This window comes from Electrona antarctica, assembly GCF_951216825.1.
Source record: "Electrona antarctica genome assembly, chromosome: 4".
Taxonomy (NCBI): Eukaryota; Metazoa; Chordata; class Actinopteri; order Myctophiformes; family Myctophidae; genus Electrona; species Electrona antarctica.
In genome coordinates this window covers 39,327,686-39,343,011 of record NC_136809.1, presented here as the reverse complement: position 1 = coordinate 39,343,011, position 15,326 = coordinate 39,327,686, and the positions used below count along the sequence as shown (strand labels likewise).

Genomic DNA, 15,326 nt, shown 5'->3' with positions numbered 1-15,326 from the left:
TATATTCAAAGATTTGCGCCACAATTTCACAATTTTTCAAAAATAGCAGATCTACAAACTTGTAGCGTAGCTATGAGCTTGTAGACCTGCTATTTTTAAAACACCAATAGGGGTTCCCGCCCTGAATAGGTTAAAGTATTGAACAGTGACAACTAAAGTCTCTGTAATGTTTATGTTGTACTATTACTAATAAACAATCTAAAATAAAGGGATTTAAGATCATTAAAGCTGGTCTGTTGCCTGAGTCCAGACTCAGAGCATTCTGTCAACTTCCGGTCCAGGACTTTGTAACTATTCCGGTCCCCATAGCCGACCCTGATATAGACGAATCCAGAAATGGGTCTCATGGTCGCAGCTTACGTATTTCCTGTAGGCGGACTCGACATAGCTGCAGGGTTTAAACCCTCACCAGGCGCATCTCTTCCACTACAGTGAACGGCAGAGTGACTGATGTTAGTCTGCCTCAAACGTTACTCTTTTACCTGCTTTTTACAAACACTAACATTACAAAGATGCCCAGAACATCGAGATGAACCTGTGTAGTTTATGGCTGCTCCAACAGTAGTGGCAACATTAAAAAAAACAAAAAACGGAATGTCAAAATATCCACCGCGGAATATCTTCAAGGGAAAAGAGGCCAGCAAGGAAGTCGCAACTTGGTACAGAGCTGCACAGGTGGACATACAACTGGTACAGAGCTGCACAGGTGGACATACAACTGGTACAGAGCTGCACAGGTGGACATACAACTGGTACAGAGCTGCACAGGTGGACATACAACTGGTACAGAGCTGCACAGGTGGACATACAACTGGTACAGAGCTGCACAGGTGGACATACAACTGGTACAGAGCTGCACAGGTGGACATACAACTGGTACAGAGCTGCACAGGTGGACATACAACTGGTACAGAGCTGCACAGGTGGACATACAACTGCTGCCGTCTCTAGCAAAGAAATGATTCTGTATGCCAGGCACCAGTGTGGGATCAGAAAGAGTTGTCAGCACTCTTAATCCATTGAGACCTGGAACGCATCCATGTCACGTTAGCGTTTAACCACATTAACCATTAACCCATTTTGGGGCGGGAACCCCTTTTGGTGTTTTAAACATTGTTATAATTTAGCTATTGAAAAATAGCAGATCTACAAGCTCATAGCGCGCCACCGAGTGGCGCACTATGAACTTGTAGGTCTGCTATTTTTGAAAAATCGTTAAAATGTGACTCAAATCTTTCCGAAAATTGTCATGATTTAGAAAACTTTTTTTTTAAAATTTCGACATCAGGCCTGAATGGGTTAAAGAAGAATATTGGCAAGCAGCATAAGCACAGATGAACCTCTTCAGTGTGTGAGAGGTAGAAACTGTGAAACAAGATTTGTTTCACAAAATGATAATAGGGTGAAAGAAAGTGCATGTGGTTGTGAGAGTGCAAGCCTATGAATATGTTGTCTCACAGGAGCGGAAGTAAGTGAGTGACAGGGAGATACTGTGATAGTTACGGTATGTACAGTATGTGTAAGTGATGTTTACGGACATAGACCGTAAACATGAATGGACAACGACATGCTGCTGGTTTCCACAGACCGTAAATGAAGCGTGAGGCACTTGGACATGGCCGTGTGCAGCATGAGGCAGAAATCAGTTTATGTCGGTTCATACAGAAAGTATTTTATTTTATCTACAGTACATAAACACCCTTTATCTTCCATTCTTTCCCTGTGTGACATAAAGTAACACAAATACTTCTGTGAAATACTAGACGAGCTACTTCTGTTACTGCGGAAAAGTATGAAACTTTTTCAACACGCAAGCGATTATGACGATTATGACGATTATGACGATTATGACAATTATGCCAAATGATTGTGATTACCTGAAATAATTGCAATAATTGTAACAGGCTTGTACATTTATGAGTGTTGCACGCTATGCTACAGCCATGCACTGTCCTAATGACGAGAGAGAGAGAGAGGGATAGAGAGAGAGAGAGAGAGAGAAAGAGAGAGAGAGAGAGAGAGAGAGAGAGAGAGAGAGAGAGAGAGAGAGAGAAAAGGAGAGAGAGAGAGAGAGAAAAAGAGAAAGAGAGAGTGAGTAGAATGTATAAATATTCACTGCATACTCGCGTGATACTAGGCGTGAGCAACTCCATCTCTCTCTCTCTCTCTCTCTCTCTCTCTCTCTCTCTCTCTCTCTCTCTCTCTCTCTCTCTCTCTCTCTCTGTGTGTTATGATCACTCTCACTCTGACAATCAGTGCAGATCAAAAGGCACTGATGAACTATAGTGGAGAAGTTTCACATCATCAATCACACAATCTGTGGCAGAGCGCATGCTGTTTTCTATTTAGATACTGTACGCACACACACTCGCCCACACACACAACACACATACGCACATGCAGTGCACGCCGTTCCCGTATTGATTGGTGACTCTCGGGAGCAAACATACATTTGGAGCATAGATTTTATGTGTGCGTCGTGACAGTGTCTCTTTCGTTTGCTACGTGCAGCAAGGACAAAGCTAATCAGGATAATTGCTGTTAATAATTTGTAGTATTGTCTTACCCATGACACTGAGGTGTGCCCTGGCCTCCACCGACTTGGCAGTGCTGTTGCTAAGAGACGCCTCGCAAACATACACCCCTGTGTCCGACAGGGTGGGGCTGGAAATAACGAGCCGACGCCCGCTGCTCAGCCGACGCCCATCTCGTTTCCATGACAACGTTAGCCTGTCCACCGGCCTGGGGTGAGAGGAGAGGAGAGGAGAGGAGAGGAGAGGAGAGGAGAGGAGAGGAGAGGAGAGGAGAGGAGAGGAGAGGAGAGGAGAGGAGAGGAGAGGAGAGGAGAGGAGAGGAGAGGAGAGGAGACAGAGTGACAGGGCAATTACAACATATTACATCCATCAGTTGATGTGTCAATGAGGCATGGCATGAATGATGACAGTTTGTATGTGAGAGCAGTCGATCCCACTCAGCACAGAGGTGCATCACTCTGTCACCCTGATGGCAAAAAGGCTTTACAAAGGAAAACAAACAAAACGTTAAGAACTGGGTTGAGATGAGTTGTTGTGAACGCCCACTCTGTGTGACATCAGAAACACAACTACTGTAATTACAGTGGTGTAAAGTAACCAAGTACATTTACTCACTTATATAAGTACAATTTTGAGTATATATTTTTTACTTTACTGGAGTATTTCCAATTTTCTGTACTTTTACTCCTACTCCACTACATCTCGCGTTGTTGTGACGCTATTTTCAAAGGATTTGTATACATTTACATTTGAAAACTGGCACTCTGCATAATGACTACTTTCTACAGTATTTTGATGCCAAAACCTTTGTACATTTACTAATAATAATGATCTAAGTATTTCTACATGCAGTATTGATACTTTTTCCACAACTGACTAACTATCCCCGACAACCGGTTGGCAGTAAGCGCAGCCAGACATTACCAGTAAGCTACAAAACAATATTTCCAAGTGACAAAATAAAGGCGGTTCAACACATGGTTGTACAGTAGTTCTGTACCAGAGAGAAGTACAGAACAAAAACGGAATTGTTGTGCGTGCTCATAATATGTTTACACTGGATGCTAGGCTAGACGTTACACTAGTAATGACAACACAAAATGTTCCCAGCACATGTTTACATTCTCGACGACACAGGCCTAGGAGAAAGAACTCACCGCACTGCTCCTTTTGGCACCGTAAAGCGCTAGACTGTTCCGCTCCCCTACTGCAACTGCTGTATTATCTTTACAAAGTGCACTGCGTTATATATTATAGCTCTACAGCTACGTCCAACATATTAACTTAAAACAAATGTTTTTAATATTTACCTCCACTACGATCGATCCACCGACCGTTGATAAACACGGAGCCTTTATCTGTGCTTTATTTTTTATTTTTTTGTCAAAGCGATGATCCGTTCATTAGTTAGGGTCCTTTGAAAATACCATGATGGTGGAAGAGAACAGACACAGTACGCCGGGATAAATACCATGATGGTGGAAGATAACAGACACAGTACGCCGGGATAAATACCATGATGGTGGAAGAGAACAGACAGTACGCCGGGATAAATACCATGATGGTGGAAGAGAACAGACAGTACGCCGGGATAAATACCATGATGGTGGAAGAGAACAGACACAGTACACCGGGATAAAGGCCTTTCTAAAAGTCCTATAGGGAGTTGGATGGCAGCTGGTTTCCTAAAAATAAACTAAAACCACACAAAAGTTGTCCAATGTCGTCTCTGTCAGTGTATGATTTAATGTGGAGATCTTTTTTGATGGAGAACTATCTCCACAAGTTGGAGTTAAGTGGTTTGACGTGCGTGCGTGCGTGCGTGCGTGCGTGCGTGCGTGCGTGAGTGAGTGAGTGAGTGAGTGAGTGAGTGACTGACTGACTGACTGACTGACTGACTGACTGACTGACTGACTGACTGACTGACTGACTGACTGACTGACTGACTGACTGACTGACTGACTGACTGAGTGACTGAGTGAGTGACTTGAGTGAGTGACTGAGTGAGTTACCTAGCATTGGCAATGCACTCCAGTGTAACCTCGTTCCCCAACACCACTGACATGTTCTTTGGTCCAATCACAATCATGGGAGGGATAAGCTCTGAGTCAGGATCTGAGAGAGAGAGAGAGAGAGAGAGAGAGAGAGAGAGAGAGAGAGAGAGAGAGAGAATGTCAAATATGAGTGGCGGTATTATGAATTTCAAACATTGGCATTAACTACTTCAACACAGAACTTAGTTCACCTCCAAATTCTTTTTTTCACTCCACAGAGACTTGAATTCATGGATATGTTTTATTTTTGTCGCGTCAATCATTTATAAGGGAACATAGGGGACCACTACTGGTCATCAAAATATTTACTTAGGTATGCGACAAAAAACATACAGTACAGTATATCCATGAATTCAAGTCTCCATGGGGTGAGTAATTGATAGAAAAAAGGTATTTTTTCTTCATCTTATTTTCTGACCTCAATAGAGCGTCGCAGTCCCACCCCCTTTCATGACGACGCCAGGCCCAGGAAATGAATCCCAGTGCATTTTTCCCATAGACATTTCAAAAAGTATTTATTTAAAGACATTTTAAGCGTCGTACGAAGCCAACTTGAGTTGTGACAAATCATGTCATTCTACTCTCTAATTTTTTGTTTGGCCCAAAACATTGTGTTTATTGTCATGATTGTCACGACAAGAGTTGGCTTTGTTGCGGCGTAAACGTCTTTAAATAAATCATTTCTGCAAAGTCTATGAGGAAAATTAACAGAGATTTATTTTCCGAGTCTCTCGAGGGGGCGGGACTGCGAGGGGGCGGGAAGTGCTCTGATTTGCCTGTGGACAGTGATGTAACGGTCCACAAATCCTGCCCCCTCTCCTCCCTGCCCCTCCCCTCAGCGATGCATCAGAAGAAGCTTTAGAACCAGAGAGAAAAACACCTGGCATAGCATACTGGAGTGGATTTTTCTGTTAAAACATTTTAATACACTTTTGAAGGACCATGACAAAGACTTTAAATGTTGTTAAAATATTGTAATTACCAGGCCTCATGTTATGAAAGTATGTGCATGTGTGTGTGTGTGTGTGTGTGTGTGTGTGTGTGTGTGTGTGTGTGTGTGTGTGTGTGTGTGTGTGTGTGTGGATATCTGTGAACATGGATAATATTCTTCAGTTGAGCAAGGAGGGGTGCAGCCAGTTCTGTTGGGGCCGGGTTGGGTTGGGTTGGGTTGGGTTGGGTATGGAGAAGGGTGAAAGGCAGCAGAGAGGAGAGGAACAGCTTTGATCTCTGCTTTGAAGGGAACAGGAAATGCTGGTAATTGACTCCAACTCTCTCTCTCTCTCTTTATTAAATCTTTTGTTTTAATCTTAGAGGAAAATAATCATATCCTGCTGTCACATGAAGTATGGCACGCACGCACGCACGCACGCACGCACGCACGCACGCACACACACACACACACACACACACAAGCGCACACATGCATGTATGCATGTGCACAGGGAGAAGAAGAGCGGCAAAAAGGTAATCATTAATGAAGGAGTTGAGTGTCAGGAAGATGAAGAGAGAAAGGAATAATGGGGAACATACACGCAGACGCTGACAGGCACACTGTGTGTGTGTGTGTGTGTGTGTGTGTGTGTGTGTGTGTGTGTGTGTGTGTGTGTGTGTGTGTGTGTGCGTGTGCGTGCATGCGTGCGTGTGTGGCGTGCCTGTGTGCGTGTGTGTGTTTATAGCTGTGGTAGTCGAAAGGCTCCCTGCAGTTTTTCTACAAAGGGACTTTAATCTCAATCTATTGGACTTTTCATTTTGCAAAATGAGACACACTGCGGGAGAGAGAGAGAGAGAGAGAGAGAGAGAGAGAGAGAGAGGGGGGGGGGGAGGGAGGGAGGGAGAGAGAGAGAGAGAGAGAGAGAGAGAGAGAGAGAGAGAGAGAGAGGGAGGGAGGGTCAAGGCTGGGAGGTGTGAGAGACAATATTGGTGAGATTTTGTAGCTTTAATTACATGACATGGTTGGGATACTGTAAGTCAGTGGTTCCCAAACTTGTGTCAAGAACCCCCAAATTGACACTAATTTGCCCGCGGACCCCCATTTGAAAAATATTCCATGAACCCCCATATAAGAGAAGACTTTTACGGCTCTAGCAGTGATTCTCAACCCGTTTAATTTCAAGGACCCCCAGTTTGACATGCATTAGGCTACAGATTTGAATGGCATTTCTATCTCTGAGACTCCAATTTATATTGTAAAATCAAAGTTAATTTAACTCTCTGAGTTACAGGCCCATAAGGGTCCATTTGGTTCCTAACTATCATTTAGCTTTAGGTCCGCGATCAGCGATGGTGATCAGCACGGCGTGGATTAATGCATTAATAGGCTATAAATAAGACTAATAACCGCTGCTGTTTCTACAATCAGAGGCCTATGGATGCTAGCCGCGGAAGATAAACCGAGGCAAAAAGGTAAAGAGGTAAATAAATATTTTTAAATCAAATCTGGTGGATGGCATAGGTGACCTTAATACCTTTTCATGAGACACGCTTGGCACAGATACGGTTAAGATGACCCAATGTTATTCTCCATAGAGATCCAGGGGATGAACAAGCGGCGTCAGGACGTCAGTACTCTATACTGTGGCACGCACGCACGCACGCACGCACGCACGCACGCACGCACGCACGCACGCACGCACGCACGCACGCACGAGAGGCTGGTCAAAGGATTGATATAAAGAGAGAAAGATGAAAGACTATTCCATTCGCAGATTACAGTGTAATCCCTCGTTGAACGGATTCTCTCAGATTAAAGCTTGTTCTCTTATTAAATCTGCCCATGTGTGTGTGTGTGTGTGTGTGTGCGTGCGTGCATGCATGCGTGCGTGCGTGCGTGCGTGCGTGCGTGCGTGCGTGCGTGCGTGCGTGCGTGCGTGCGTGTGCGCGTTGTGACGGAAACCGTTACAGCGTGCGTGTGCGTGTCTCCCCATGACAGGTGATTGGTATAGTGTTAAGCCCTTCAGACAAATCCACGCAGAGACCTACTGTAGAGTGTAGAGATTGGCTGAGAGGTGAGAGAACACACACACACACACACACACACACACACACACACACACACACACACACACACACGCGCGCGCACACACACTTGACAGCTTTATTTGTGTTCACAAATACCAAGACATTCTTGAACACAAACAGTATATGCACAAGCCTGTGAATCGCACAAACAAAATGACCGATACAGGAAGCATCGCCTCCTCCATATATGGTGACTGACAGAATGTGATCAATTCCTTATTGTCTGCACTAGGTCGAAGGCTTGGGGAGAGTATGTTTTGCACTCTGTCCGTCCGTGTGTCCGTCCGTGTGTCCGTCCGTGTGTCCGTCCGTCCTTCCGTCCGTGCACAGCTAATCAATCTCTGGCACTGTTGGCTTGTTAGGTCTTGTCTTGGGCATTCCTGCAATCTGACGGCTACTTTGTGGACATTCCCGGAGGTTTACAAATAAAAAATCACACCCGTGTGAACTGAGTGGTGTAAGGTCTTATATAGACTGATCAGCTGTGGTCTGACGTAATGTCTGACGTAATGAAATCACACCCGTGTGAACTGGGTGACCATAGCAACCATGCTCATTTTTTGGTACGAACAGACAGACAGACAAACAGACAGACACGTAAACTAACAAAGCCAGTTGTAGGAGTGGTTTACACCACTCAAAAATGACAACCGTATGAAGTGAGGGGCGGTCTTATCATCATACATCAACATACATCATCTCATTCTCAACCAATGGCATATCTCCTACCCAATCACGCCGGCCAATCACAATTTGTCTTCAATGTTTGTGTTTACACAATGTTTCTGTTTACACACTTTTGTCTTCAATTACTTATTTTACACAAAATCGTAAGGCATGGTACTTAACACTAACCTGACTCCGCCAGATGGGGCAGCAGAGAGTACACTGGGTTCCCGCTATCCCGCCTCTAGCTGCTGCTGATTGGCCAGGCCGTTTTGTGGCCGGGCATCAAGTCTGCCTGAGAGTTCCCAGATGGGAGCAGGAGGGGGGAACCCAGTGTACTCTCTGCTGCCCCATCTGGCGGAGTCAGGTTAACTTAACACTTCTTTTGCTAGGGAATTCTCAAAATAATGGCGCTAGAGTGCCAGCAGAGGAGGCAGATTTTACTCTGAAAAACCCCGCCTTCCATTACCTCCCAAAACCGGGAGGCATAATCTTTGGTAAAACTGGTACATCTAAAGTCTCAAGCGTTTATATTCCAAACAAGATGCTTCTTGAGGTCAGAAATGAAGACAGAAACCTTGCCCTTTTGGTGAAAACCATGAAGAGCACCGTAGATTCAGAGTTATGACCCATTCTTCTGGGGCCGTAAACAAGGAAGTGAACGGCAGTGCGTTGCACGAAACCCAAGGAGACGCCTACATGTCCAAGGCACCCCGTGGTTTTGATTCTAAAGAAGTGTATAGTCATTATCTTAATTAGTGTTAAGACACGCAAAGTAGGGCCCTGTGACTTTTATGTGTCTTGTTCTGCATAGTTCAGGCTATTTAAGGTGAATTTGTCCATTACTGCTGGTGCTTATGTCTTCACGTTGTATTACTGTATGCTATAGGCCTACAGTATTCAATCTTACTCTGTTTCTGTAACCCTGTGTTGCCTATAGCTGGAAACTGAAATCCCCCTGCGGGATCAAAAAGGGTCTATCTATCTATAAAGGTCTATCTGTCCTCATCAATAACATCTGGTGGATTCGCCGTAACATCATGGAGAGACATCATTTTCACGATTACACTTTTTGTACATGAAACAGACACACGCACGCACGCACGCACGCACGCACGCACGCACGCACGCACGCACGCACGCACGCACGCACGCACGCACACACACACACACACACACACACACACACACACACACACACACACACAGGTTAAGTACATACACAGTCTGTTTGTCTGTCTGTCTGTCTGTCTGTCTGTCTGTCTGTCTGTCTGTCTGTCTGTCTGTCTGTGTATATTCGGGGAAAAAAGAGAGCTTGGTGGGTTTGGCCATGAAAGCCCTTGTATACCCCCAGGCAGATACAGGTCCAGTTGAGAGAACGATAGAGCAGTATACATTCTGAAATGGGGGTATTACCTGTTGATCCCCGTTTTTTCTTGCCAACTGTCCAGCAGCCAACACAGTGAGGTGGGGGGAGATGGGAGAGAGAGAGAGAGAGAGAGAGAGAGAGAGAGAGAGAGAGAGAGAGAGAGAGAGAGAGAGAGAGAGAGAGAGAGAGAGAGAGAGAGAGAGAGAGAGAGAGGAAGTACGACAGGAGAGATATAATTTAGATTCCAAGCAGGAAAAATACACAAACAAACAAACAAACAAACAAAAAGCACAAAAAGATCAGAGAGACGGAAAGAGAGAGAGAAAGACAGAACAGATTCAACAGTAAATACAGAAGAGACGCAAGAGAGAGAAGTAGGCCTGCTACAGCAGTGGCTGTACTTCATTAGGATGCTGAAAAAGGCTCAGTCCTCGGCCTCTCACTCACCAGCAGTATCACAGTGTGGAGGTAATCGCTCCAACCAGTATAATCAAAACTGCAGAGAGAATTATTGGATGTGATCTCCCTGCCATGGACACACTCTACTCTACGTACGGAGAGCACAGAGCATCTCTGAGGAGGACCATCCTGCTCACCCTCTGTGCATGTGGAGGGACTGAGACACTACAGGCTGGAGAGCATCTCTGAGGAGGACCATCCTGCTCACCCTCTGTGCATGTGGAGGGACTGAGACACTACAGGCTGGAGAGCATCTCTGAGGACCATCCTGCTCACCCTCTGTGCATGTGGAGGGACTGAGACACTACAGGCTGGAGAGCATCTCTGAGGAGGACCATCCTGCTCACCCTCTGTGCATGTGGAGGGACTGAGACACTACAGGCTGGAGAGCATCTCTGAGGACCATCCTGCTCACCCTCTGTGCATGTGGAGGGACTGAGACACTACAGGCTGGAGAGCATCTCTGAGGAGGACCATCCTGCTCACCCTCTGTGCATGTGGAGGGACTGAGACACTACAGGCTGGAGAGCATCTCCACCCACAGGATGCACCCTTTTAACAGTGTGCCATTAGAGGCCCAATACATTAAGGACGACGGTAGCCAATATACAGTCCATGTACTTTAGGAAATCGGTGAACTGAATCATGACAGATGAATCGCACTGCTTTTAGTTAGACTATAGAACTGATTTATTAGTGTTTTAGTTAGACTATAGAACTGATTTATTAGTGTTTTAGTTAGACTATAGAACTGATTTATTAGGTTTTAGTTAGACTATAGAACTGATTTATTAGTGTTTTAAAGAGTATGGTATGATATACTGTAGGATTGTAGGATGTATGTTTTTTTCTCTCTTGTCTGTTTCTGTATTTTTTGAGCGGTGCCTAATCGCTCCAATGACTGTCCATGTGTCTGTCTGTCTGTCTGTCTGTCTGTCTGTCTGTCTGTCTGTCTGTCTGTCTGTCGTCCGCCTGCCCGCACGCCCGCCCGCCCGTCCGTCCGTCCGTCCGTCCGAGTACGAGGCCTCAACAGCTGCAATACCACTGGGTGACCTAAAGTGGCACTGTTGAGCAGCCTAAAAGGGCCATTCACGCTGAGCACTATAACTATAACTGCAGCCAGCCAGCGGTGTTGTTGAGCATTCTGCACCGCTCAGTTCACACGGGTGTGATTTTTAAATGCTGAGGCTGGGAGCTGAGCTCCAACATTTACTATTCATTGTCCTAATGGCAAATAAAGTCTATTCTACTCTAATCTATTGTATATATATTGTAAATACAAAGAGAGAGAGAGAACAGGACACAGTGTGCACTGTTATCATGATGCTGACAGCTTGCTTGTGACACATCCATCAACTGTGGACAGCGATCATTAACTTCATCTCTTTCTCAAGTCATCCCTCTCTTCTTCTCCTCCTATCCCTCATCCCTCTCTTCTTCTCCTCCTATCCCTCATCCCTCTCTCCTATCATTCATCCTTCTATCCTATGCATTCTCACATTCCTTCCATAAGGTCATGAAGTGACAGAAGGAATGCCACTGACACTGTAATGGCAGATAATCCATATTCACAGTTCATCCATCAAACATTTGCACCAGGGTCCAGCAGGCCTATTGAACATATATTTGTTTTGCCTTGGGTATTGACAGGTTCTAATAAAAACAATCACACCTGTGTGAAGTGAGGGGCGCTTTACCAACCCTTATCATCTTACATCATCGCGAGGTCATAACGTAACATCATATGCCGATTTGCTCAGTGACAGACAATACAAACATTAAACTCTGTCCATTGTTAATGGCATTTAATGTTTGTCTAGGAAAGACAAACATTAAACCTGTGTATAGGAGGGGCTAGCGCCCCTCAACAATCAAATAAATGAATGCAACAGCAATGATATAAAAGAGTGGTTTTCAACCCGTTTCATATCAAGGTCCATTATTGATTTGATATTTGAGTCACGGAACACCATTTTTGATTTTGTCCACAATTCCATTCTGAATTGATGTTGGTACGATTATGAATGAAAATACAATTCTTCTACATTAGCTCATTGTGTAGACTTCTTGTAAATTAAGCAATGCAGATGTGTAACAATAATTTGGTTTAATTTGAGAGTTGGTAACCAATTTGGTTACCAACTCTCTATCATTTAGCTGGGGACCACCTGGAACCCCCTCAAAGCCCACTGGTGGTCCCCGGACCACTGGTTGAGAACCACTGATATAAAATAATATTTTGATCACATGAGTGACCCAGGCCAGTGTCTGTGACCCAGGCCAGTGTCTGTGACCCAGGCCAGTGTCTGTGACCCAGGCCAGTGTCTGTGACCCAGGCCAGTGTCTGTGACCCAGGCCAGTGTCTGGGCCTATTTGCATTCAGCAGTGACTCTTCTTCTCCCTTGCTGAAATGTGAATGCTGCTGCTTTCTCATTTAGATTTTAATTAACAGTTCTACTGCGTAATCCGCGTTTCCCGCATTATAATCAAATATCCTACGCTGCCTGGATTGTTGTATTACCTTTAGATCATACGCTGAAGTATTTGGGTGTTTGATCCGTGAAAATCCGGTCCAAATCCGTTCCGTTTGTTTTTGTACGATCGCACCACCCGCCATCTTGCTACACCACAAGCTGGCTCCATAAAACCACATACCATGAGGCCGTGTCTTCCGTTCACTTGCATTGGACTCAATTTCCCAGAAGCCCTAGATTTTGAGATCAGCACACAAAGCTAACTCCCTCTGCTGCGCGGCAGAGGCAGACTTTTTTTATTATTATTAATGCGATGCGATTTATAGCGGGGATGTCGTAAACAATTCTCGGCCGTCAAACTGTTAAAGAATTCAAAACATTTTAACAAGAAGAGAAGAGATGGTTCCAGCTATTTGCAGTGTGGACCTTAATTTACCTTACACTCCGTAGCAGAAGCAACATACAAGGTAACAGTGCGTGCACACAAACACACACAAAAAGTGTGTGCGGCTGTGCGCGTGTTACAGTATGATTTGTATTCATGTATTCACTGTTGTGTATGCAGCTGCCTGAAGCACTTACAGAAGCCGGTCACTGTGTCCTCTGTGTGTGTGTGTGTGTGTGTGTGTGTGTGTGTGTGTGTGTGTGTGTGTGTGTGTGTGTGCGTGCGTGTGTGTGTGTGTGTAAAGGTCAAGCATTGACAGTGTTTGAAGGCAGGCAGATGAACGATGTAACCTTCAATGACCCACGAGAGAGGACGGACGGACGGACGGACGGACGGACGGACGGACGGACGGACGGACGGACGGACGGACGGACAAAAGAGTGATGGAGAGAATGATGATAGTGAGTCAAAAAGACAAAAAGACTGGAGGCTTATGTGAGAAACATAATGAAATATATACATACATACACGCCATGTTTATACGGATATAATGAAATATACATACACATACGCTCCATTTTTATATGAATATAATGACATATACATGCCATGTTTATATGGATATTAATAGTAGCTGTTCTCAGCCAGATTGCCAGATTTATGAGGAGAGGAGGTGAGCTGGGCGTACGAAGAGGAATTATGCAGAGAGAGAGAGAGAGTGAGAGAGAGAGAGAGCATCTGAAAGATCTGAGTCAGTATGGAGGTCACTGGTTCAACACTGCAGCCGCACGCACGTGTTCGCACGCACACACACACACACACACACACACACACACACACACACACACACACACACACACACACACACACACACACACACACACACACACACACACACACACGTATTCAAGCGTGCATGCTTCCTCTCTCTCTCTCAGGCATGTGCAGGTAAAAGCTGCTGTCAATCATGTGTGTACAGAAGCCCACATGTCACCAGGTTCTGACATGTCCTTTGTTCACTGAGTGAAATGGCTTATCCTCTCTTCTGTCATTCTGTCTTCTCTCTCTCCCTCTCTACCCCCCTACAGCACCCAGACAAACAGTCTGCTGCCTCATGGAAGCTGGCGATAATTACACTCCCAATGTGGAACTGAGATAAATGTAAGAAAAAAAGAAGACAAACAAAAAAACTGAACAGACACACTTATTAAAAGTTGCCTCATTAAATGTAGCTTTTATCACCTTTAAGTGGGAGAATAAATACAAAAGGCGCCGGTGACAATTGAGATCGACAAACAAAAATGGAAGATACCTATTGTGAACTGACAAACAAGAAAAGTCAAAATAAAGCTGTTTTCGGTGAGGTAAGTCATTTTCAGCTCTGGCATTTAGGTGAATGATAGACAAGTATTTGGAGATTCTGAATGTGTGTGACTCGTTTTTTCTTTTTACCCATTTTTCTCTCCAAATTTGTTGTTGTTATGCCAATTGATTCCTCCTCACACACATTTCTGTGGGTTGTCAGTCACTGCTGTTGTATCCTACTGACTCATCTGCCAGTGAGGAGCCCCCACCGCGAGGACACAGAGACTTCATCCTGCTCCTCCCGCCCAGGGCATAGGACTATATAATGTGCAATGACAAATATCCCCCTCCAGTCCTCGCATGGCTTCCCTCCCCACTACACAGGCCAATCGTATCCGTAGAGACGCTCAACAAAGCCGGATGCACTGCGCTGGATTCGAACGCCCACACTTCGTGGTGGTGGGCTGCTATTTTTCCATGTAACCCTGAGAGCACCTTTAACTCATTTGTGACCCAAATAAATGCCGGTATTTTTTGCTCTCCTGCAAACTGTGCACGTGTGCGATATGTGACTATAAAACATTTATCGAAACACACGTGACGTGATACACTTGAACGCATAGGGAAGCACTGTGTTCGGCTGCATGCATAGAATGCTCAATTTATGGGGGCACGGTGGCACAGTCGGTAGTGCTGTCGCCTCACAGCTAGAAGGTCCTGGGTTTGATTCCCGCTCGGGGCGCTGTGGGTGCTGGCGGCGTGTTTCCTCCTCTGCGTCATCAGTGCCCATACCCGAGGCGGGGTTGGCGAAAGGGCCTTTCTGTGTGGAGTTTGCATGTTCTCCCCGTGTCCCCTAGGGTAGGTACCCTCACAAAAAACATGCAGTAATCCTGGTCTCTAAACTGCCTCGCCCTGGCCAGCCGGGGCGCCTGATGGAGAGGAAAGGAACTGGTTGGAATAACGTGTTCCTTCCACGCGCTACGTCCAACCAGGGAAACTGGTTGGAAACAGGAGCAACTTGGACACTCAGGCATGAAGGAAGCATGAGTTCAAGTCCGTTGC

The 15,326-nt window shown here is 45.3% G+C and overlaps 1 protein-coding gene across 1 annotated transcript in view; it reads right to left on the bottom strand.

Annotated features, from left to right (window-relative positions):
• Positions 1-15,326, bottom strand: part of sdk1b (sidekick cell adhesion molecule 1b) — a 315,440-nt gene that overhangs the window by 127,269 nt on the left and 172,845 nt on the right. The window contains 3 exon segments of the mRNA XM_079499197.1: positions 2,567-2,742; positions 4,547-4,649; positions 9,689-9,715. Coding sequence (XP_079355323.1) covers positions 2,567-2,742; positions 4,547-4,649; positions 9,689-9,715 — 306 coding nt within the window.